Source organism: Crocodylus siamensis, chromosome 1, assembly GCF_052110815.1.
Source record: "Crocodylus siamensis isolate JL-2025a chromosome 1, ASM5211081v1, whole genome shotgun sequence".
NCBI classification, from domain to species: Eukaryota; Metazoa; Chordata; order Crocodylia; family Crocodylidae; genus Crocodylus; species Crocodylus siamensis.
The window spans coordinates 111,461,049-111,487,526 of NC_143395.1; the positions used below are offsets into that span (position 1 = coordinate 111,461,049).

At 41.7% G+C, this 26,478-nt stretch overlaps 1 protein-coding gene across 1 annotated transcript in view; it reads left to right on the top strand.

Annotated features, from left to right (window-relative positions):
• VTA1 (vesicle trafficking 1) overlaps positions 1 to 26,478 on the top strand; it is an 80,579-nt gene that overhangs the window by 30,101 nt on the left and 24,000 nt on the right. The window contains exons 2-4 of the mRNA XM_090040569.1: positions 2,090 to 2,184; positions 10,210 to 10,337; positions 11,523 to 11,598. Of these exons, the coding sequence (XP_089896695.1) occupies positions 2,090 to 2,184; positions 10,210 to 10,337; positions 11,523 to 11,598 (299 nt within the window). The remainder of the gene's footprint in view (positions 1 to 2,089; positions 2,185 to 10,209; positions 10,338 to 11,522; positions 11,599 to 26,478) is intronic.

Genomic DNA, 26,478 nt, shown 5'->3' on the forward strand with positions numbered 1-26,478 from the left:
AGGGGAGTTCCCCAACCTGTAAGTATGGTGCCGGTTGTTCCTCCCGAGGTGCATCACCTTGCACTTGTCCGTGTTGAATCCCATCTTATTCTCATCCGCCCACCCTTGTAACCTGTATAGGTCTGATTGTAGCCTGTTGCATCCTTCCAGTGTGCCCACGTCCCCCCACATCTTAGTGTCATCAGCAAATTTGAACAGGGTGCTTTTTACCCCCTCGTGCAAATCACTGATGAAGATGTTGAACAGTGCTGGCCCGAGGACCGAGCCCTGCGGAACCCCAATGCCCACATTCTTCCAGGTTGAGAAGGACCAACTACCACCCTTTGGGTGCAGCCCTCCAGTCATTTGGCGACCCATTTGACTGTGATGCTCACCAGTAAGGCTTCTTCAGTCTCAACCATAAGCAAGTCTGGTCAACTTTAGAATCCTGGGAACATTGTTTAAAGCTGATTTTTTTTTTTTTTTTACTTAAGAACATATTTAAATATACTAGCACTTTGTTTTCTCTGCATTCAAAATACTCCTCGCATGTCAGCATTATTTTTATGCATCCAGTGTTTCAAGTCCGGTTCTGGCTTGTGAAATCAGTACCGTCATGCAGGGTTGAATTGATCATGTGTATTTGGAAGACAGTTTTTGATCTTCAGGGGAGAGTTTTTGGAAATGGCTTACAATGTGCAGTTATACTGAAACCTCAATATTTACTTTATAATAATGCTGATTTTATAACAATAGACTGAGCACATTTCATTTCTGCAGGGAAGTTGCATGTTAGTTGATTAGTCTCAATTATAGAATAGTCTCATACTTTAAAAATATATAACTATAGTTTTAAAATGTCCTTTTTTGAAACTGTATTAGTTTTGCTTTCTATGTAAAAGGACACTGAGGACAAATACGCAAGTGTTTAAAAAAAAATGAAAAGATTTCAGTGCCATGCCCATGGATTTAGCTTTCAAATTTGAAAGCAATATAGAGATTATTTTACAGAGTGTGTGGTGGTAATTGGTAGCAGTTCTTCAGGGTGCCTTTTATAAACTGATTTGACTGGGTCCTTTCCAGATAACAGGAATCTAAAATGTGTTTGTTTCTGTTTACAGTAAGGCAAAGGTTCTTTTGTTTCTCATGTAATTAGTTGTGAAATAAGTTTCCACAAGCCCTAATATAGAGTTAACACTGCTGACACCTTGATATATGACCGTGATCGTTTATAGCAATTGTGCCCAATGTTAACTCCTCTCTTTCCCCAGTAGGCTGAATAGGCAGTGCCAGGTCTGTCCTCAGGTCTGATTGGCTGGTAGGCTTGATCTGGTACAAGGAGTTGGCACAGCGGGGGCTTGAACTAGCCACAGGAGGGACCCTCATCTATCTGCGGCAGGGATGCAAGGAGTGTCCCAACCCTTATCAGGATGTGCTAGGCTAGGGGGCCAAGGGGATGGAGCAGCCCCAATCAAAACGTGGGGGTGGAGGGCAGGCCCAGCCCTGATGCTATTGTGCAGCAATGGCCCGAGCAAGGCTGTATGCAGATACATGGAGCTTCCATTGCTCCTCCACAGCCAAATTTTCCAACCTATGGGGATCCCTGCAAGCTTGATCCTATGGCTCTGCAGGCCACAGGTTGAGCACCCCAGTGTACAGTATTTATTTAAAGGGATAACAATAAAATATTCTGTTAACCCATAGGGCTTTTTGTACATTATTTCATTTGAGCCAAATACAGTGTACTCACTAGTTCAGAATGATTGATCTGACATTGCACTGTCAGTAGTAACAGTGAATAATAATGTTCAGTGTAATTCAGAAAAACTTTGAATTCAGCTTAAGAGGAAATGAAGGTGGTGGCTATTTACCAAATACTTAAGTCATTAGGCTTATGTACAGTCAAAACTTACAAACTAAAATCAATAGAATTGCGCACAGATCCTTGCAAGATAGTGTTGTGCAAAGTCTAAAACAGTGATTGTGTTTGGATGCAGACGCAATCTGTCCACAATTCTGACCACTATTGGGTCTTCAGAATATCTGGATTTTGGTGCCATTAGGTTCTTGTTCATTTATTGACCTCCTTGTGTTCTCTCTCAATTTAAAGGTCGTTTGTATGCTATGCAGACGGGGATGAAGCTTGACAGTAAAACTCCAGAATGCCGTAAATTTTTATCCAAACTTATGGATCAGTTGGAAACTGTAAGTCGAATTCATTGCTCTACTGTTACATTATCTGTTATTGCTTCAGTTACGAGTTTTGATTGAACATGTGGCATTTTTGTTCTTTTAGCATTAACTCTCCACACAAACACATTGTGTTGGAAGTGTGTTTTTATTTTTTTAAACTGGCTGAAAGAAGGAAAGGGGGAATGGATTGTGTAGATGCATACAAATTAACAACAACTTAATACAAGCAAAACGTTTGCTATCAGATTCTGTTTGTTATGATACTTTATTCATGTACGCCCAATAAATCATACTACATATAATAAAATGAGGATAGGACTTCCAAAAGTGCCCACTGTTAGCCTGTTTCTGATCCCTTTGATGTTTATGAGATTACCTTCAATTTCCCTGTGATTTTGAGTCCGTTCATAGCATCTGATGAAGTAGGCTGTTGCCTTTGAGAGCTTATGCTTCTCTGAATCAGTAAGTCTCTAAAGCAGTGTTTTTTTAACATTTTTATACTCAAGGCACCCCTTGAAAAATGTCAGCTCTTAGTTTTCCCTCATTCCTTGACTACAGAAAAATAGTAGAACATTTTTTCTGTTGCACAGAACTCAGAAAGATCACAGCAGGCCAGAATGCTTTTAACACTGTGAATTCCTATTTGAAATTTCTGGTTTATCTCATAAATCATGTGTAGATAGTAGCACCTAATAGTGCTAATATTATGCAGCACCCTTAAACCCTTTTTATGGCACTTCAAGATGTTGTAGCTCTCTAGGGTGCCATTCTGCCCTACCTTCTATTTGACTTCCCTAGGAGTGATTACCAGTGCAGATGATTTTGAAAATCTTGCTTTAAATATGATGACTGAAGAATATTTTTCTAGCTATTGATATAAAAACTAACCTGCTATTTTAAAATGTTGAGCTCTCTCATAATTTGTACTATTTCTATTGCAGACTGAACTCTGCCAGTCAAGAACTCATAGCTGGGTTACTTTAACTTTTGTAAATATTTGCTGAAGCTATTTGAGAGGCTGATCAAAAATTTTGAAAAGTTGAACAGGAATAAGCTAAGTAATAAAATGCCTGATTGAATACATTAACACTGTAAATACTTCATGTCACCTATATAATGAAAAGGCAGGGTAAAGTAGCACCTTTTAGTTTAACTTGTTCAGAGGCATAAAGTACGGCCTTAATCGGGTGCCATGAAAGAATAATTAGATTCAGTTTTCTCTGTTTTTTTTGTTTGCTGGTGAAGGAGGGCAGTACTTGGAAAATAATTGTGTATCATTATGATGGCAGTTATGGAGGGTATTACAGTATATCCTGGAACACTTATCCTAGCTCTTCCATGTGTTGTTCACTGTTTTGTAAACTGTAATATTGCAGACCAGTGCATCTGACTAGGTGGGTCATGAATAGAGATAGGATCCCAGATATAGCTGAATCCTGCTCCATCCATGGCTTTGAAGTTCAGGACTAAAGCTTTGAAAGGACAATGAAAACAGCCTAGTAGGCAGCCATGGGATTGGAGCACAGAAGCGAAGTGTTCATGAAAGCCTCAACAGACAAGCAGCCTAAGGTGCATTGTCTGCTTTGCATTCATCCCTTTGCTGTCTATAGTCGTGTGAATTATAGTAATCCAAATTGGAAGTGACTAATGCGTGGGATTAGTATGGTCGCATTCTCATCTGGAAATAAAAAATTAAGTTTGGTTGTAAATTGCAGTGAAAGAGTGTTGTGTGTTTTGTGTTCTTTTGCTTAATCCTGCTAATACTGTCTGATAATCTTCAGTAATGTATTGACTTGAAGCCCAAAGCTACTCTATTTTCAGTGTCATATCAAAGACAAATACAAGTTAGTTTTTCATGATTTTGCCCTGTTTTTATCAGCACCACCTCAGTTTTAGGCCAACTTTGAGCCAGCTGTTTTTCCTCATTAACACTGATCTCTTGTCATTTGCTTAATATTGCCTTTACCTATGAAAAAGGCAACATATGATAAGAGTTTTTGACACGTTGGCAGCAAAGCCTTTGACATCTTGCCACGTTTAAGTAGTCTTATATACATGTTGGAAAGGAGGGCAGAGGGGGTCCTTGTGAGAGTTCTTGGGCAAGAGCAATTTTACATTGTCTGGTGTTACCCCAACTGTTTTATCTAGTAGTACCCTCTGGTTCAGATCTGGAAAAAGTCAAAGTGCTTGAGCTTTGTGATGTGGCATCCCTTCATAGCTCTTGCCATTAACCTATCTATGTCCGTGTCTTCTGAAGATCAATTTGAGAGTATTCAAGAAGATTGGTAGATAACGTTTGTTGTTGGAGTTGGCGTTTGTTTGTTATCTATTGCACCTATAGATGAGAGGCTGAGGGAGGAGCCATAGTTGGTTCTCATGCACTAAGTATTGCCTTTTTGAAGTTTGCACAAACTTACATCATTCAAAAAGGTGGCATTTTAGTTTCTGTGAAAGAGGCATTGATAATTTGCTGCTGGCAGCCTAGTTGTTTGTGTTTCGCTAGCCTGCAGAGGGCACAAAAGAGTCTTTCAGGTTTTGTCTTAAATATTTTTGTGGCTTTCTCAGCTTTGTGTTAGCCAGTGAGTTTAGACACTAGAGTTCTGTGAATCTGTGTGCTTAACCAGATGAGGAGTCCATCTTCCCTCCCTCCCTTTCCCCCCCCCCTTTTTAAGTAACATGGAAGTAAAGAATAAAATCAAATAAGTGAACTGCCTGGGTGTGGATTGACAGGAACAAAACTTGTTACAAAGAACTATTATTTTTTGTTTATTTAATAAATCAGCCTGAGGTTTAAGTCTTCATTTGAAGTGTAAAAACTTTTGTGTAAATATACTTTTGCATCAGATACTTGTTTAATTTAAATGTTTTGGTAAATTAAAGCCATCATACATCATACTTGTAATCAGCATTATGGTGCTCTCTGAGGGCAAATTTCCAAGGCACAGCCTTCCATTAGTGATGCACTCCCAAGGGGAGAAATTAAGAAAGTAGTCACGTAATAAGTGTCCATACATTCAAAGAACTGTTTGTAACATTTTATAGTTCATTGCTAAAGTATTTCAAGTACCTGTTTCTTGGCTACATTCTAAGTGCTTTTTTGCATTGCTGCCAGTATTCCTTATGTTATAATTGTCTAACATGTAAAATTACCTGCAAAATAGTTGTACAACTTCTGAAAAAAATAACAAAGTTTTCTTTAAAATCTTTTGGCAGTATAGGAGCTGTAGCAATAATATTGCATAATATCCCTGTTTTTGTTCTTGAGGGATAAGTTGAGATTTACTTGAATGCAAACAGTAAGTCTATTCAGGAGTGCTAAATCCACCTGTTGTAACTGTAATGGTGTTGTTTACTTTACTGATTTTATTAGGAAACCTGAGGCTTCTTGTACTCCAACAGCTTTGAAAAGAGGCTTTTGAATTTAAGTGCACTGCCTTAGACTAAGCATTCCAGTAAATCTTTAGGTCACTAGATCAGTCAGGTTAGAGCAGAACTCCCTTTTCATTAGGTTGGCCTTTTTTTTTTTTATTAAAGTGCTGTAATATGCTGCTCAAGAATGTGTTACAGGAGGGAGAAATACATAACTATATATGTAGATATAAAATGTGGTTTTAGTCGTTATAGATTGGAGTGAGAGTGGATAGATAGATCTATCTACTCACACGCACATCCTGATCTATAGTGACTCTAAAAACACATTTTATAAATTGTGTAGTGTTCATTCCTGACTTAGAATTTTGAATGTATAGTCTTTCAGATGATGGAAAAATATGGATTGTCCTTCTTTGGCTCTCTCAATACCAGAATGTTGTCTATAGGGGGTGGGGTATTGGTTAGTTTTAAGATGGCTGAAGAGTCCAGTCCATGCTCTGCAAGTTGTTCCACAGATCTCACAAGTGGTGCCCCAGAGGGAGGGGTACTGCTGTTGGCCAGGATGTTGTGTGCTTTCCTGCCTCCTCTGCCATTACTCAGATTCCTCAGCAAGACAGTTCTTTTTGAAATGGACTGTAGCTTGATGTATGGTGCAGTGCCATTGAGACCTGTTACCAGGCAGCACTTGCCAGTTTGTAGGGTTGATGCCACCCTTCTTAAGGTATGCTTTCGGGGTGTCCTTGCAAGAATGAGTGCCAGCCATCCACACACAGTGGCCAGCCCAGCGAAGTTAATGTTTCATGATCTTTGGCTCAGTGCTGGTTATGTTAGTTGCAGAGAAGATGCTGGCATTGGTGCAGTGGTCTTCCCATCTAATGTGAAGGATATTCCTAAGGCAATGCTAATGGAACCATTCCAGGCACTTAAGATGGCTTTGATATGTCACCCATGTCTCGCCTGTAAAGGAACATGCAGATAACCACTGCATTGTATTGCAGACCAGGATCTTAGTTTCCATCTGCAGATCTCGATCAGCAAAGATACAGCAAAGCAGCTTTCCGAAGGATATGCTAGCACAGTGAATCCTATGTTCCATTTCTACATCAGCCTGGGAGAGGTGGCTGCCAGCATATGGGAGATGTTCAACGTTTTCCAGGGCTTCTCCACCAGTGGCAATTTTTGTGGGGAGAGGAACAGCTTGTGCTAGGGCAGGCTGATGGAACTCCTTGGTCTTCCCAGTATTAAGGGAGTGTCCCAAGCTATGACAGGCACCTGAAAAAAGGTCAGGGGTGGACTGGAGATTGCTCTCGGTGTGCGCAACGATAACACAGTGATCAGCATACTGAAGGTCAGCGATGCCAGTCTTGGTAACTTTTGTTTTGCTGTGCAGATGCAGCAGGTTGAAAAGCTGACCATCCATTTGATACTCAACCCCAGTTCCAGGAGGAAGACATGCTTGAAGGCGAATCAAAATCACAGGAAAGTAGATGGATAAAAGGGTTGGGGCGATGACGCAGCCCTGCTTGACATCAGTATAGATGGTAAATGGGTCTGTGTCTGATCCGTTGCAAAAGACTGTGGTAGTCATCCCATCATAGAATAGTAGCCTGAAGGTGCAGATGAACTTCAGTGGACAACCAAACCTAGCCAGCACCTTCTATAAGGCTTCGCGACTGATGCAGTCTAAGGTCTGGGTTAGGTCAATGAATGCCATAAATCACTCCTGGTGTTGATCTTTATACTTCTCCTGATTTTATTGTGCAACAAAAATCATGTCAGTGGTACCCCGTGATGGTCCAAAGCCACACTAGGATTCTGGAAGGATGTCTATGGAAAGAGGGAGAAGGAGATTCAAAAGGATGCGAGTAAAAATCTTCTCGGAAGTGGAGAGCTGAACACTGTCTCGTTAGTTCCCACATGCTGACTTGTCCCCTTTCTTGAAGATGGTCACAATGTTGACATTCTTTAAATCAGGTGGAGCTTCCTCATTAGCCCATATTTTGATGAAAAGTTGGTGAAGTTTTTGCACTAATGCTATTCCACCAGCTTTGAAGACCTCTGCAGGATTGCTCTCTGGTCCCTGGCGCCTTATTGTTCTTGGTCTGAGTGATGGCATGCCATATTTCCTTAAAGAATGTGGGATCAGCAAGGGATTCTGTTAATGGGTGTTGAGGAATGGACTCAGTGGTTGCAGCTGAGACCTCAGATTTATGGTTGAGTAGAATCTTGAAGTGCTCCTTCTAGCATGGGGTTGGGCCATTAGAATGTGGCCAGTGGATGGCTCTTATTGCCTAAAAGAAGCTTCTCATGTCATGTTGATCAGCAAAACTGTGGATCTCCATGGCCTTCGCTGACCATCACTGGTTCTTAATGTCCTGTAGCCTCCTCTGAACTAGAGCTTTAAGCTGGTGGAAAACTCTCATTTTTGCTGATTAGAGGGCTCATTTTGCCAGTTGAAGAATGCAGTTCTTTTCTGATTGGTAAGAGCTAGGATTTCCTCATTATACTCATCAAACCAATCTTGGTGAGTGGAGTATCCAGTTGATTCAGCACGAACTTTGTAAATAACATTCTTAAGCTCCTCCCAGTGTGGCTAGCTAACCTTGACGTCATCAGGTAGGTCAGAGAGCCTCTCAGTAAGGCATTGCTGAAGAGCCTCGTATCTAGCTTAGCCTTGGAGTGCCTTGTTGTTAAATCTCTTCCACATTACTTCCAGTTGTTTATGGTGTTGTGGTGCAAGCTGCACATCCATGATTGATATGACTAAATGGTGGTCCATCCAACAGTCATCTGTACCTCTCAGGACTCGGATGATATGGACATCAGTATGATCACAGGCTCTGACAATAATAGTCAAGAAGGTGCCAATGATTGGAGCATAGGTGTTTCCAAGCAGTCTCATATTTGTCATTTTGAAGATAGTATTCATGATGGGTAAGTCATGCTGTGCACATCTGCTGAGGAGGAGGATACCATGAGAGTTAACTTTTCCCACCCCCTCTTTCCAATGGTGCCACTCCAGAGTTCAGAGTGTCACCCAACTCTTGCGTTGAAGTCACCCATGAGGATGAGCTTGTCTTCCTTGGCAGTGGCAGTCAGGACTGTGTCAAGAGCACAGTAGAACTATTCCTTGTTGACTTCACGATGAAGAAGTGTGAAGGCATATGCACAGGTGACCATGGCATACTGGTTGTTACTGAGTTTGAGGCAGAGTCATAAAGCATTTGTTAATGACCACAGGGAGTTCTTAAAGCTGACTGACAATCTTGTTCTTGATGGTAAAGCCAAACCTGTGAATGCATCTCTTTCCAGGTGACTCTCCTTTCTTTAAAAAAAGAAAAAAAAAAGTATAGCCACCTCCTTCTTTTAGTTAGCCTTCATCTGCCCAGTGCATCTCCACTGGGCAGCAATACTGATGTCTTGGAAGTTCTCTAGCTTCTATGGTAGTTATCCTTTCAGGACGCTCTTTATTTGGGGAATCCATGAGTGTGGACATTCCATGTGGTGAATTTCAGTACTTTTATTTTGTTGGTTTTGACCTTAGGTAGAGTGATCCCACTGGATGCGGCAGTCCAGCTGGGGGGGGAAGGGTTGAGACAGCCTATATTTATGGCACTTTTTCTTGCCCCTTCCCCATTCAGGGTGAGCAGAAGAGATTCTAAAGAGGACTGCTCAGTCTCAGCTGCCAAATTGTACTTCTGTCTTGGTAAATGCAAAATGACTATCACATGACCACTGCCTACATGCAGATTTGTGACTAGGAACTCCCAGAGATCATTGTTTCTATTCCCACCACCACTTGTCTGTCGCCACAAGACTTAGTTTGTGAGAGATGTTAACATCCCTGGTAGAGGCTCGCATGTGACATCTTTTAACATGGGGAAGCTGGTGACAGAAGCAACAACCACACAAACTTGATGGGAGGGAACACGGACCCAGTGATAAGGATGTCCAAGAAAGCCAGAGGCTCCAGTCCGGCTGCAGCCCTCATCTGTCTTCACAGCTACAGAGAATCAGCAGATCCTCAAGTACGCCTGTTCTGCCATTAGGGTCTTGAGGAGTTTGGACCACGCTTAGTCTGGGACTTCTCCTTAAACCCATTCGCCAGAGTAGACCCTACCAGGTGTACAAGACCCCAGATGACTTAGCTCTGAGGGCCATTGGAACACACAGGCCTCTCTACCACAGCAAGGTAAAGATTCAAAGACAGGAACCAAGGTTATGGTTCAAGGACAGGATGAACACACGTATAGTGTTCATTCTTGACTAAAATTTTGAATGTATGGTCTTTCAGATGATGAAAAAAATGTAGATATTTACTTACAGCAGCATTCTGGTACATTTGTTTTATGATTTCTAATGATCATTGTAAAAAAAAAATTGATCTATATTAATGCACACAGTTCAGAGCTCTCCGTTAATTATATTTCCTTCCCAGAAGACTTTTAGAATCCTGTTGTCAGTATTTATCATATTGCAAGAATGGAAGTGAAAATTTTAGAAAACATTTTTTAAAGTTATGTGAGTTTATATGTTGTAACTTGTTTGTTTTCAATAAGCAGCCAGCGTTTGGAATGTCGTTTTGCAATTTCATCAGTGAAAGTCCAGAAATAAATGTGGCTTGTTTGTTTTTTGTTGTTTTGTTTTTTTTTTAACTTTCTTCAGATGAAGAAGCAATTGGGTGATAATGAAGCTATTACTCAAGAAATAGTTGGTTGTGCCCACGTGGAGAATTATGCTTTGAAAATGTTTCTATATGCAGACAATGAAGATAGAGCTGGGCGATTTCACAAGTGGGTAAAGATCTAAATAAAATTGCCTAAATAAAATATGTGGCATCTGGAAACTCAGATATCCAAACTGTCTTTGCCTCCTTTGTGGAAAAAATATGGGTATTCTTTTATTTGCTGCCCTGCTGAAATTTTCTTAACTTTCTTTAAAAATAGTTAAGGCTACTGTTATATGATGGCTAGCATCTGAAATGATTTCCAGTGTATAATGCGTTGTATTTTCTAACTGGCAAATTATGCACCTTATTTTGAAAGATCTTATTTAGACCTTGAAAGATGTAATCCATTATCAAGCATGAAAAATTGTTTGTTCTTTTAGGGTACTAAAATTGATGCATCACTGAGGTCTCAGTAATGTTCTTTGATTTATATGAATTACTACAGCATGATAAAAATTAGCTGATAGTTTTCTTAAACGAATTTACAATGGCTTGTAAATTTGCAACTGCAATACAAAACTCCCTCTTGGTTTTAATAAAAATCTGTGTTTTTGCTAGTAGTTAAGAGACATAGCAACTTATTTTAGCAACATTTAAATTCACAGATGTTTTAAACTTAAGGCAGTTTCTTGTTTGAAATACAAGTGACAGTGTTTTTTAAATAAATATTTCTACTTCTTGCTTTCGAGAATTGATAAAGTGCAAATTAGCAAAAAGGAGTTATAAACAGAGATAAGTGATATAATTTCCTTCCATTGATGCTTCTGTCATTTCAGACCACACCAAACACAGGTTTTATAGAGAGATATAAATGAGCTTTTAATTTTATTTTTCCTTTGTCTGTGTTGTTAGGCTTTAATAGTAAAGACAAGGTATGTCTTGGGTTTATTTTTCAAAAAATTGTTTGAAAATAATTTTATCCCCTTACCTGTGTGTGGGGGTTTTTTTAAGGTCACTAGTGGTAAATTTTTAGTATTGCTATACTATTAGCATATTAAATCACTCCTTAATCTGTGTACATGTGATTTAAAGCTCTGTGTTATACTGTAAAACAATAATTTTGTGGCACTTTCCAGGTTAAACCGGTTAAAATGATGCATACAAACCATATGTTCTGAAAAACTGCAGAAGCTTTCAATTGATTAATTTGTTCTAGATTTTTTTTTAGGCAAAAAAGTCTTTAAAGATACCATTAAAAACAAATACTAATGGTATTCTATGTAAGAAACTAAATTTTTGCTTTTTACAGAAACATGATAAAGTCCTTTTATACTGCAAGTCTCCTGATAGATGTTCTGACAGTATTTGGGGAGCTCACTGAAGAGGTAAGTGAAAATGCACAACATATTAGCATTTGATTCGTTTCAACGAGGACACAAACTCATTTTTCATCCGTTTTAAGTTTAATTATCCCATTTATTGTTAATTGTGAACCTAAGGTTTTAGGAGTGTTTTAACAGTAATCATTTTGCCATTATGCTAACAGCATCCAATGGGTTCACATCCAGTTAATTGTAATACGTATGTTCTATGTGCTGTTTTCCTTTAGTAAGTACATTTCATACCTGCACAGGTATTGATGAATTAGTAATGATCCTACCCTGCACATATCTGAACATGTCATTATAACAGTAAGAGGGAGAGTCACTGCAGTTCTTCTAGAAGGAAAATGAAAGATCTCTAAAGTCCTTTCTGCCCTTACCTATTAAAAAAAACCTGTACATTTCACATAACTAACTGAAGCATCATTTTATACAGTTTTACCTACCAGTTATTTTTTATGCTGAAACTAATGGATGCCTGTTAAAAAAGTACTGTGATCTGTAAGTAAGTTAGAAGTGGAGTTCACAACCATACAGCTAATCTCACAAATTATATGGTACTATAAGCAGGATGCCTACCTTGACAAGCGTCTGGGAAGCCAATTCTGAAGTAATAATTTAAAAAAAAATTGAGAGAGACTTAATCTGCATATACACATTCCGATAATCTGGGAGAATTCTTCTAGGTTAGTTCTCCTGGTAGAGAAACTTTTTCCAGATCTATATGTACAGATACTTGAATGCTGAGGCCTTGAAGAAAAGTACAGAGCTTGCACTGCTGATACTGCAGTTAGGGAGGGAAGGGGTGGGTGGGGAGGGAAGCAGCTACGCACACATCTCAGCATGTTCTGCCTGCTTTCTTAGTCTGCCTGGTGATAGATGGTAGCAGTGCATACTGCCTTTGGTCAGGCTATTTCCCTGCAGCACATTGTGGGGGTTTATGAAAAGACTAGGTTCTGCTCCTTGCTGGAGCAGCAGAGGCTAGTGAATGACACTGTCTCCCTGGTGAGGCAAAAAGGGATGCTGGATGACTATGTTCTTCTGAGAGAAGCCACAGTATGTACAGACATCACTTTCCCAAGAGAAACTCTCCTGGAAGTTATTTAACCCTAGTTGTTCCCAGTTATTTTTCTCCTGGAGTAGCCTTTTTTCTCCAAATGTGGCCTTGGAGAAAAATCCTTAACACCTGTACACTCGTGATTTCTCCTAGGTAAGCAGCGACTCTCCCAGGAGAAACTGAATCTGTGTATGAGGCTTAATGTTAGCAGCTTTTATAGTAGGCCATTTTTCCTCTAGAGTCAAATAAAGACCCCAGAATTGGCTAAACAAAATAATTAAGTGTATCTAGTAAAAGTAAAATACGGATGATTATTTTTATTTTTAAAGTTAGGCATGTCTCCTAACATCATCTGCTCTCACTTATTCTTGCTCCATGGGAGATTTAGTCTGGGGCAGACTGAAGCAGATAAAAGTCTAAACAAGATGTTCCACACTCTGATGTTTCCTTTCTGGGAAAATAACATTAAAGGATTTCTGCCAAATAAACTAAATTAGAGCACTGATGGGAAACATACTTTAAAGGTTAAAATCTCTGGACAGTAGGAGAAAATCAATAGAAAGCTTTGGCAGACTAGCACAAACAGATTTCAGTTAATTAAAGGTAGCTTAGGATATGTTAAAGAACAACTGGAATGTTGCAATGTTAAATCTTTTGGTGTCTTAACAGTGGAAAGATGGGGGGGTTTACTGGAGGGAGGGGAACAAAAGCAGAAGTTCTCAATGTAAACAAAGGGGATTCTGTCTGAATGGAAATTGTCAAAAGTATTTGGGTAGAAGGTCTCTCTACTATAGGTGTCTGACTAGACAATCGGATAGAATTCTGCTTGCTGTTGCTGGCTTTTTTTCCCTGATTTTTCCCAACGTGTGCCCCCCTCCAGTAATTAGAAAAAAGAACTTGACGTCACTTAGGACGGTCAGTGGCTCTCAACATTTTTAGACTCAAGATACCCATCCATAACTTTTCTGAAGTTTTCTGAAGCAGCACCCTATTTCACTCATGTTTTGACTGTGGAAAAATAATAGAACAAGTCTGTTACAGACAAACTGGGAACACCACGCAGGTCAGAACATTTTTGAAGTTTCTGGTTTTATCTTGTGAATCATTGTATGTGTTTGTACATTTAATGGTGCTGCTATCCTGTGGCATTTTTAAAGGATCTCACAGCATCCCAAGGTTCTGTGACACCTCTGTTGAAAAACATTGTCTTAAGGTGTATCTTAGCGGAAAGAAGCCCAATGACTTTAATGAAAATCTCTGATGTTTTCACATGGGAAATTTGATTGTAAGTGTTAGATTTTATCCAGTCAGGAGACATAACCAGCCTATCTGACTTGCATCTAATGAGAAGTAAACAATGCTGTTTTGTTGTGTTTTCCAACCTTCTGTAGTCCAGATGCTTGGAATATTGCTCCTCCCTCCAAGCAAACTCAAATAAACAGCTAAGTCTTTTTCTGTCATACCCATGCATATAAGTTCTAAATGATCTTTTAGATACCAGCCATTTTCCAGAGAAATCAGTTGATCTTAGAAGCTAACTGCAAACGGAAGAGTAATTAGAGCCTCTGTAGCCGAAGAACTGTCTAAGCAGTAGAGAATAATCATCTGAAGTACTGACATCTTGAGTCACTTGAGATCATGTAAACCAGATACTCATAGCTGGCAACAGCATTGCTGGTCCCACAAAGGCTTTTAGATGTTAGTTGCTCACAGGAGCTGTCTTTTATGCAGTTTAATGTCTTGGAACCTTTCAGCCAGAATTTTCTTGGGTTGCCTGGGCCCAGGCAAGTAGAAGTAGAGTAAATGAGAGTGAGAATCTAAAGAATCAAAGCACTCAAGGGAAGTTGGGAAGAAGAGGGGACCCTGATAGTAAGACTACCAGGATATGGTGACTGCTTAAAAGGGTGACCTTCTAAGGGTTAAAAAATCTCGACCCCCCCCCTCAAGACCCCCAACTTGTGTCCGTTGTATATTTTTCTACAAGCAAGTCTGATGGGTGACATGGGTCACTCAAATTTCTCCTATAGAAAGGAGAAATATGTCAGTTTCTAGCAGGATTTTTCTGCACCTGAAGATGGAAAGGTACAAAGGATATGTAGAGGAAACCCCAAGAGAAATCCATTCTTGTAGCAGTGGCAAAATGAAGTCAGCCACGGAACCTGAAAAAGACATTAGAAAAATGGAAAAGCGGGGGGTGGGGGAGAATGACATAGCAATCAATGCAAATTGGTAGTTTGGAAGTGAAGAAAATTGATAGGGGAGATAAAGACATCAGAGGAAGATTCTCTGACTGGCCAGGCTGAGACCAATAAGGAGTTGGGGAAAAAAAACTTAACAATGGAATACTCTCATTTCTAGGTAGAGATGGTAAAATTGTGAATGAAGCTGCAGAAAAAGCAAAAAAAATTGTATTTGGAAAGGAGCCAGACGATGTATTTTCCAGTCCAGTAGTGGGTAACAAGGATGTTAAGATGTAAAAGGAACTGTGACAGGGTGCCCAAAACACCCTGCCATGGGAGTGCCAGGAAGGAAACAAAGAAAATGAACTTACTTCAAGAAGCAGGAGAAACTGCAGCGAGCCCGGATAAGAAAAGCACTGTGCCTCAAACAATCAAAGGAACCAGCTGGGGCCATGGCAGATCAAAGGCTACTGCAGCAAACCCAGCTGCCGGGGTTCAAAACCAGAAAAAGAAAACTGGCATGACCAAGGAAAAAGAAGGAAAAACATGTCAAAGAGAGAAAGAAGGAACAGCTGAGTCAGGCAGACAGTGAATGAGAGACTGCCATGGCTGACCCAGCTGGGGAAGAGGGAGGTTTAAGGGACGCCAAGGGAGCATTCAGTCATCGGGTGAAGAGAAGGAGAGACGAAGAGAAGAACAGGAGACCGGTAAGAGGCCACACGTGGAGAACCAACCCCAGAGCTCAAGGGGGACCTCCGGTTCCCTGGCAAAGCTGATGAAAGCTGGCAAAGAGTTCACCCAGATGGAGAGAACTGGCACTGGAATGAAGGCTGCCGCTCAACTGGTAAGTCCAGTCGCAGGGGGTGAAGATAACCACGCTGGGAATCTGGAAGAAGATTACACCTGAGGAGGGAGCGGGCCTGTCCCAACCCTGAAGGTAAGGGTGGGATCAGAAGGAAGGAATAGCTTTCTTGGGACCCATGCAGGAAGAATGGGGCAAGCAGCCAAACTAAGAGAGAGACTCCAGTCAGGGGTTCTTAAGACTGAGGCCAGAGCATCGGCATCAGAGGTGAGTAACAACACGCCCAGAACATCTGGTATGGTTAGGGCAGGGTGCGGGGATGGTGGAGCCCTGCAAAGGTCAGCCAGCATCTTGAGCCTTAACAAACTCATTTGTCTCCCAAGAGTGTCTTGGACATCTCTCATAACATCAAAGGTGTGGCAGGTGATTTTCCAAAGGACGGGACCTTAACATTTCAACAGGAAGATAATGCTGCTCTAGGTGGCATGCTATCAAACTCTTACAGGAACAAAAAAAAAAAAAAAAGGGCAAAGGACCATCCCAAGCCTGGGTGGTGAATTAGGTATAGCATGGTTTACTCATGGCAGTTTCTATTGCTGGTGCCAGGCAAGGGAATGATGAGACAATAGGTCTGACCATGTTTGAGCTCCCCAGTTAAAAGAACCAGGTACAGCTAAGTTGATCTAAAGGCAGCCTTGGGTAAGAGTTCAAAGTAAGACTCATACTTAAACCTCCAGATTTTTAATGAGATTTGTTCATTGCTCCACTAATATGCTCCCTTTCCAAGATAGAAATACTGAAGTTAACAGACCCAAATAACTTGCACGCAAGAGTTAAAAAATTAACTGAGGAGGTCTCCAGCCTGCTGCTGCTAATTTTTTATCTTGGAAAACTAGGTAAGTTTTGGAAGACTGGAATAGAGATAGTGTGCCTTTGAAAAGGGAAATGAAGGTGACAATTGCCTCATTATCTGCTAGCCTGACACACGTCCCAGGAAAAAAACAACGGATACAGAATTCAGCTGATTAATTATATTCCTACTTTAATGTTTTATACTAATCAGCATCATTTTAGGGAAAATAGGTCTTGGCAAGCAGACCTGATTTCATTCTTTGAGATTACAAGTTGAGTTTATAAAGATCACTTCTTAGGCTTTTCAAAGCATTTGACTTAATACTGACATTCTGTTTAACAGCTAGCTCTATGAAATAACAATATGTATAATAGAACAACAGACTGCATAATAAAGGGATCCAGACTGGCATGACAGATATCCAAAAAATAGCCATTGGGGGACTGTCAGGAAATGGGTTGTTTCTAGAGGGGTTTCACAAGAGTCAGCATTAGGGCTACTGTTATTCAATACTTTTATCCATGATCTGGAAGTATTGACAGCACCCGTGCTAATAAAAATGTGTGTAAGGCACAAACATAGGTGGAGAGGGCAAGGCAGCATACAGAGTGATCTAGATTGTTTGATAATCTTGGTTTTATTCAGACAAAATGCAGCCAAAGCGGAGAAATATGTGTAGGAACAAGGAATGCAAACTATTCTTATAAGGGGTGGGTGGGGGGAGTGACTCTGGGAAGGATCTAGGGACTGCAATGGACAAAAAAGCTGGAAATTTAACACAGTGGCAAAAAAGGTCTTACTGCAGTGCTTAGACATGTATACAAGAAACTAGGAGTAAGGAAGTGCTTTTTATCTCCATACTGCAAAAGTAAAGACGGTCTTAGGATACAGTCTCAGGTATCCATGATTCAAAAACTAAATTGTAAAGGGGATATAGAAGAGCACAGAGAACATAGTGTGAGGGTGAAGAAAATACCTTGTAGTAAATTTAGTAAGCGGAACAGATGCATCTTAAAAGAAGATTGAAATGTGACTTGATGCATTGATATCATCATAGGTAAAAATATCAGGTGCTGAGAGGATCTTTAATCTGACATAAAAAGGCATAATATGAATCAGTAATTGGAAATTGAAGCCTGACAAATATATATTGGAGATCTTAATTTTTTTTTTCATGTGGGGAAGCAGGGTGATTAACCATTGGAATACCAAAGGATTTGTTTGGATTCTCTGTTTCTTGCTAGCTTTAAATGAAGACTGGGTCCTCTCATAGAAAATGCTTTACATAGACATGCAGATCTGTTTAAGAATAAACATAGTAGTGGTTTATGTTATATGGTAGGCAACTGTTGATTTTCTGGATCATGATGTATACAGAAGAGGTCTAGTCAGGTACCTGATGAATTTGCTTGAATGGAGTCCTGTGACCATCAAACCAAGACCTTCAACATGTATGCCTTGGCAAGAGTATGGAGTAGTGAAGGCTGCCCAAGACCTAACATCCTCAAGATCTACTATCACCACCCTTTAGACCATTGTCACAGAATCCAAAGGCCAGACTGGGTCCAGATGGTCAGTGCCTCAATAATTGTATATTCTGCCAGAGAGTAGCAGATCAAAGCTGCTGACTGCCTAATGCCTCAGCAATATGTCAAAGTAAATTATCTGCTCTTCCCTTTTGCTTTTAACTACTGCGAATATAGAAAAAGCCCATTCATTTCAGGGACATTCATAATCCGTATAGGAGGAGGAACAACACTGAAGGTTCTTCTGGACAGCAAAGTCAGGGTTCCAGTCCTCAGTAGTAGAATTATAGACTTTGCTACTGTGGATACATATAATGTACAACTTGATAAAATGATCAAAATGATCAAATTCTTTGCCTACAGATCTTGATAAATCCTTTTTAGATTATGTTAAAGTTGTCTTACCAATTAGCGTTGGAAAAGAAACTCCTATTAAAAGTAATCTTTAGGTTGAGTTTTTCTAGAACCACTTATATCTTGACTGAATATTCTCTAAGAAATGATAAGTGTTCTTCTCTAATCAGTGTTTGTATTTATGATTTGAGCAAAAATGCTTGTAGCTTTCACTCTGTGTGATAGACTGCTCTGTGCATGTCTTTTTACAGCATGCAGTGATGTGAGCTTGGGTTCATGAAATCTCTGATTTAGTTATGCATCTCTGATTTAGTCAGTCTTTAATATCCATCACTAACTTGCCTTTTCCCTGGCTTCAAACTGAAGTAGCTAAGTATGTCTCTCTCTCTCTGTAGCTTTTATTTCCACCATCCAAGCCTTTTCGGTAATTTCATGAGCACTTGTAGGAGCTATGTCAAAAGCAGTAGAAAGTATCATTACTGCATTTGGCCCTTCATGCAATGAAGTGTTTACAAAGAAACTTATCTGTGGGAACTCTCACTATTGCACATTAAATATAGCTATGCAACAGTTTGTACAGTCTTGCGCATATTTAACTTACGCAATTCAGCTATATGCACTGGGCTGCTGGGACTGGTTGCCGGGTGCCGGCCAGGGCACGACGTGTAGTGCAGTGCCGCGTGGTACTGCCTGCATGTGCCTGCACGGCTGGGGGGGCGGCAGCTCACTCACGCTCAACTGGCTGCCCTGGCAGGACAACGCGGCAGAGGACGGGAGGGGCGAGGAGTGTGGCGGGAAGGGTGATTTCAGCTATATGTGTAACCCCCGCATAGGATGCGACTCAGCTGTACGCAGTTTTATAAAATGTATTAATGATAGTTTTTATCTCTGGCTAGAAACAAGTAGTGGAATTCATTTTGAGAAATGTTGCAGACCTCTGTTTTACAAAATGTTGCTGAGAAACGAGCCTGGGAAAGTAGAAACAAATTGCAATACAGCCTAACTTTTTAAATTAAAACAGTCTGCATTGAGTTTACCTTTTGCGTAACTAGATGCTTTTTACCTTTTTAGTGGTTATTAACCATTCTGTCTGTTGTACTGTTGTTGTTTACTTTGGTGTTCACATAAATCCTATTTACAATTAAAATTTGTTAGTCAAAATTAGTGAGATCTGTTGAGAAATTTAGAACCTGGGTGAATTATCTGGAGCCAGACTGAATAAAGTAAACTTTGAAAAGAAATCACAAGTAGTACCTAAGATTGTAATTATGTTTATATGTTTTGCATTGTAGTGCATATGTTTCTTATTTCTAGTTTTGTGAGGGTTTTAGTTGTTTTAAAAGTTTTACTCCATCCTGTTAATAACATTTTATGGATAGAACATCATTTAAATTGTTTTACCATGTGCAAGCTATTATGTGCCATTTCCGTAGGCATCATGCATTTTCTTTTAATCCCCTCTTCTACTTAACTAAGTTGTGGAAAATTTCCCATAAAATGTAGTTGTGGTGTTGCAAGGAGGGAGAGAAAAAGAGAGGCAGAGGCTTAAATGTTCAGCGTTAAATGTTCTCTTCTTAATGTTGTCTGGACACACACTTCAGAGTTAGGTGGGTGCTGCTTTATTTTCTGGAGGAAGAAGGGGCTATGTTAATAAAGTCACCAAGGCTAAGTACAGACAGTCAAAAAGCCTGAGGCTAAATCAATTCAAGCTTTGTAGCTTAGTCTAAGCTGAAACAATAAGCAATGAACAGGTATTCACATTTGATTTTGTAAATTTCATAGATTTCATAGACATTAGGGCTGGAAGGGACCTCGGGAGATCATCGAGTCCAGCCCCCTGCCCAAAGGGCAGGGAGTCAGCTGGGGTCATAGGATCCCAGCAAGATAAGCATCCAATTTACTCTTGAAGGTGTTCAGTGTAGGTGCTTGAACCACCTCCGCTGGCAGGCTGTTCCAGACCTTGGGGGCTCGGACAGGAAAGAAATTCTTCCTTATGTCCAGCCTAAAACGGTCTTGCAGGAGTTTGTGACCGTTCGACCTCGTCATCCCTTGGGGCGCTCTGGTGAACAAACGTTCCCCCAGATCCTGGTGGTCACCCTTGATAAACTTATAGGTGGCCATCAGATCACCCCTGAGCCTATGCTTTTCCAGGCTAAAGAGTCCTATGTCTCTCAGCCTATCATTGTAAGATCTGTTTTCCTGACCTCTGATCATGCACGTGGCTCTCCTCTGGACTCTCTCAAGCTTCTCCACATCCTTTTTGAATTGTGGAGCCCAAAACGACGCAGTACTCCAGCTGCAGCCTCACCAAGGGCGAGTACAAGGGGAGAATGACGTCCTGGGATTTGCTCGAGAAGCATCTATGGATGCAAGCCAGCATTTTGGTTGCTTTATTAGCCACAGCATCGCATTGCAGGCTCATGTTCATCTTGTGGTCAATGATGACCCCCAAGTCTCTTTCTTCTGTAGTGCTAACCAACGTAGCACTGCCGAGCCTATAAGGGTGCTGCAGGTTTTTCCTCCCAAGGTGGAGAACCTTGCATTTTTCGGTGTTAAACACCATCAGGTTCTCATCCGCCCATTTGCTGAGCTTGTCCAGGTCAGCCTGGATCACCCGCCTATCTTCTGGCGTGGATGCTTTGCCCCAAAGTTTGGTGTCATCGGCGAACTTGGCCAGTCCACTCCTGACTTCAATGTCCACATCGTTAATGAAGATGTTGAACAGTATGGGTCCCAGGACAGAGCCTTGAGGGACCCCACTGGTCACAGGGCACCACAATGAGTGACTGCCATCAATCACAACCCTCTGGGTCCGACCACGAAGCCAATTTCCCATCCAGCAGATCGTGGTGGAGCCAAGGCCACAACTGGGCAGTTTGGCCAAGAGGTGATCATGGGATACCAGATCAAAAGCTTTTTTGAAGTCAAGATATATGACATCAATCTCTTTTCCCTTGTCCAGATGATAGGTCACCTGGTCATAGAAGGAAATGAGATTGGTCAAACAAGACCTACCCGCAACAAACCCGTGCTGGCTATCCCTTAGAATGTTAGCCTGGGCCAGTCCCTCAAGGATGGCCTCCTTAATAAACTTTTCTAAGATCTTCCCCAAGGTAGAAGTCAGGCTAATGGGCCTGTAGTTAGCCGGACCCACTCTCCTCCCTTTCTTGAAGCTCGGCACCACATTGGCCTTCTTCCAGTCTTCGGGCACTACACCAGAGCGCCAGGAGTTTTCAAAAATCCGTGCCAGGGGCTGGGCTATGACGCTCGCCAGCTGCTTGAGTACCCTGGGGTGCAGATTGTCAGGGCCGGCTGACTTGAAGGTATCCAGCTTCTCAAGGTGTTCCTTCACGAGGTCAGCATTTATGGAGGGTAGGGAATCCCCATCACCCGGATCTCCCTGTCCCATAGCAGGCATGGGCGTCCCATGGGACTGATGAAAGACTGATGCAAAGTACCTATTTAATAGGTAGGCTTTTTTCTGGGCGTCAGTTGCCAGTTGCCCCATCTGGTTTAGCAGGGGTCCAACGTTGCCCTTGCTTTTCCTGCGGCTCCCCACATATCTGAAAAAGGACTTTTTGTTGTCCTTGATGCCTGAAGCTAGTTGGAGTTCAGTTGCAGCCTTGGCTTTCCTGGTTTGCTCCCTGCAGGACCGGACCAGCGCGGAGTAATCCTCCTTGGAGGTGAATCCCATCCTCCATCCTTTGTAGGCTTTCCTTTTAAGCCACAAGAGGTCCGCTAGGTCCCCTGGAGAGCCAGGGGAGCTGCTGTGCCTTCTTGCTGCCTTTCCTCCGTGTTGGAATAGATTTAGCTTGTGCACTGAGGATCGCTTCCTTGAGGAGCAACCACTCTTCTTGAACTCCCATCTCCCTGGGGTCACGGTCCCTGAGGGCCTGACCGACTAGCCTCTTGAGCTTGTCAAAGTCGGCTTTTCTGAAGTCAAGGACTTCTGTGTTGCTGACTGACTTGCCAGCTTTACGGCAGATGGTGAAGGTGATCAGCTCATGGTCGCTGTCACCCAGCTTCCTATCGATCACTAGGTCGCCGATTAGGTCGTCCCCCATAGCAGTTGAATGCCTGCAGAGGCCTCGGCCAGAACCTGGGGGGGGCACTAGAGCACACCTTCTTGCTCAGCTGGAGCAGAAAGATTAGGCAAAGGCTAACCCGCCCACCCTCTGGGGGGTGTGGTTTGTGGAGGAGATTGCAAAGCATTCTGGGATGCTGGAGGACTGTAATTTAACTTGAACCTGGAGGGGATCTAGGACAGAAGTTCAATAAACCAATTTAACCTAAATCAGTTAAGTCTGATAGTACATCCATCCAGGTTTATCTTGAACCAGTTTTGGCCATTTTTAAAGTGGTTTATGTGCACTGAACTTCTGGGCTAGGGACAGACATTCAAAAAGCCTGAGCCTGAATTGATTCAATCTTTGCAGGTTAGTCTAACCTGCCTAGGTTGAACCGGTTTGCAATTGCACAAACATTCCCTCTGGACTGAGGAACATTCCATCTGGACTGGCTTGGGCTAGAAGCTGGGGGGGCTCTCCTTTCCTTTCGACAGTGCTGAGCTGAGGGAGGCGTCGCTGATCCCCAGCAGGACACTCTGCTTAGGGAGGGGTTTAAATCCTCACCCTGCTTGCACTGTCCCAGGCATTTTTCCACTCACTGCTCAATGGGCAGGAGTGTTGCTAGCCCCCAGCTAATACTCTGAGGCAAAGGGGGTGGGGTGTGCAGTGCATGCATCTGTTAATGATACTGAGCTTTTCAATCCCCCTCTTCCTGCTTCTTCATAGTGTCGGCAAACCTGACAGGCAAGGGAGCCAGCAGGGGGCTGATAACAACAGCATTTATCTACCCATCAGCAAAAAAGCCTCTCTTATTAGTCCAAGCTCTTAAGCAGCTTTTTCCAAGGAAGGAATGGAAGAACATTACCAGCTGACCTGTTAATTAGCTTAAAAAAAGCCTTAAGCGGACACTGTTCTGTCTTTCTGTCCCAGTGAAATTGGACACTCTCACACTTGCATGCGCGCTCTCTCAGAATTAGCTAGCATACCACGTCCCTAGGGTCCATGGGGCTGGGACCTGTGCTGTGGGAGATGGAAGGGAGGGGGGAATCCCTGCTTGAGCAGCATGCAGCGAAGAGCGGGGTAGACCAGGGGGAAGCAAGGCAGATCTTGCTGTGCCTGCAGTCTCCACTGGAGCTCTGGCTAGTGGGGCAGAGGGGCAGGGCCAACCCTGTTTCCTGGAGCAGGTAGCACAGCCCAGGGCTGCAAAGCATCTGGGATACTGGGGGACTCTGATTTAATTTAAACCAGGAAGAGGTCTGGGACAGACATTGCATAAACTAGTTTGATCCAAATCAGTTAAGTCTGATACTACATTCAACCAGGTTTATCTTAAACCAGTTTTAGCCCTTTTGAAGCTGGTTTATGTGCACTGAACTTATGTTCCATTACAGGTTTAAACCAATTTCTGATCACTTAAACTGGTTTATGTGTAATATCTGTCCCTAGCCCTGTTGTCTTACAGATTTAATTTGGTTTCCGATCATTTATGTCACTTGTATGTAATTTTCATCCCCAGCCCAAAAGTTCTTTTAACTCAGAAAGTTTAAATAGAGCTTCCTGTACAGCTACGCACCCATCAGCTAGCCACGAGAAACTCTAAAAAGATGAGCCTTTTGCTGTTTTAAAAGCTACTAGGATGCCAGAAGTAGAAGTGAACTCTAGTGTTAAGTGCTTTCTAATGACTAAGAGTAATAGGTTGTTATGCTCCTAAAGATTACTCAGATGAGGCAATATCAGCTATCATGGTGGTACAGAAAGGGGTGGCAATCTTTCCCATAAACAGGAGCCAATACATATAGACCTGCATTGACTTTAATTTTTTGTTCCAATTTATTAGGAAACCAACTGATGAAATGATGCATGTTCTCTGTAGCTAATACTGCTAAGCAGTTGGACAGCCTAATACATCACTAGTTGAGGCTTCCAAGTGGGAAGTTTCTTGAAGGAGAACTATGTGGGTAAAGGTCATTGGAGAAAGCCATTCTGGAAGAAGCAAAGCCATGAATTATGTTGGCATAAACTAGATTGAACAAAAAAGTCACTTCTAGCTAAGAAAGCCAAAAAAAGTTTCACTCAGATATAAATAGAGTATATAAGATGCTTAAAGCTGTTGAGAATTAAAAGGCATGTTGAATAGAATAGTCTTGAATATAGACAAATTCTTCCAATTAAAAAGGAAATTATTATTATTCACCCAATTTGTCCTTGTAAATCACAAACAGATATGAGAAAATACATACATTTTACATTTCAGTCCAGAAAAAAATATCACTTTTTCAGTAATATCACTATGCCTGTACATGTAGGTGATTACCAATTTTAAAGAAATAACTTACTTGTAATTCTCTAAAAACATCAACTCAATTTGAAGTGGTGAGCAAAAAAGCCAATAAAATGTTGGGCATTATTAAGGGAATTGAAAACAAAACTGAGAACAATATCATGCCATTATAGAAATCCATGGTGCATCCACATTTTGAATCTTTTGTGCTGTTCTAGTGTCTACATCTCAAAACAGATATAGTAGAATTAGAAGAGATACAGAGGATAGCAACCAAAATGATCAGAGGTGTGGAGCAATTCCTATACCCAGAGAAACTAGGACTAGGCTAGGCCTCTTCAGTTTAGAAAGGAGAGGCTGAGAGAGGAGATATGTATAAAATCATGAAGGGTATGGACCAAGTGAACGGGGAACTATTGTTCACTAAGTCCCAGAATACTAGAACTAGAACTGAAATTAGGTGGCAGGTTTGAAACAGAGTACTTTTTTTTTTCAGCACATAGTTCACCTGTAGCAATCAATTCCACAAGCTGTGGTGGAGGCAAGCCATAGGAGGTGGTGGAGGCAGATTCAAAAAAGAATTAGACATATTTTATGCATAATAGCTCTGTTAATAGGTGTTGAATAGAATGTTTGGAGATGTTTCCAGTGGTATGCCTGAACCAATAGTGGTAGATTCCAGGGAGAGTAATGAATAGGGTATAGGTCATTCGTAGTCTAGATATATCTGATTCAGTTCTTTCCCTCTAAAGCATCCATCCCTGCCACTGAGACAGGATAGCGAGCTAGATGGACCATCAGTTTGACCCAGTATGGCACATCTTAACGTTCTTAGAAGTGAAATATTTCACCATTGACCTTGTGACAAGTTACTCAGAGTTGAATTTGTTGTTTGGTGTTATGCATATACACAGAATTAAAAGATAAGCAACTATGCAACAAAACTTCTTCGTTTGTTGATTCTAGCAACATTATAAACAGGGATCTAGGATTTCCTGGTTTTATCAGAGAGAACATGGATTTTCTCTTTTAGCAGAGAAACCCACAGGTTTCTCGCTTTTGCAAATACTTTTGCAGGCTGGTAGAGTTTCAGCCTGCAAAAGCTGTTTGCAAAAAGGGCAGGAAAGCCCCAAGCCTGCCCAGAGGCGGAGGGAGAGGCAGAAGGGCGGGCCTGTGGCTTTTAGTTAGTTGCAAGGCTTAGGTCAGGCTCACTTTCCTCCTGGAACCTGTGAAGTAGTAAGTGGGGCTTGCAGGGGACTGGGGGGTTGTGGGGCAGGGCTGGGGTGGAAGCTGGCTGGGGGCTGAGAGCAGGCAGGTTTTGGGGACATGCACGGAGTGCCCAACTGGCTCCAGATCTCCCCACTCAGAGCCGGAGTGCCCAGCCAGGGGCGCGTGAAACTGAAGTGGCTTTAGTAGCACATGGAGGTGCCAGCTGGGAGCAGGGAGATGTTGAGCCAGCCAGGCACTTCGTGTTGTTCACTCTCGGGGCAGGGGATCCCACACCTGCAGATGTGTGGGGGACAGGATACGGGCTTGAGTTCCTGCACTGCTTCCTTTCCGTGGGGCTGTTGTAGCCCCACAGGCACAACCTGGCGTGTTGTTCCCAGCTGCACCAGGTCAGGCAGAGGGGAGCAAGGTGACACATTGCCATTAAAGGCCCCCCACAGGGTGGGTTTTATCAGAGAATCTGCCATTTTTTATCACAGAAAACCAGGATCCCTGATTATAAAATACTAAAGCAAAACTTACAGTTTTTTAACCCA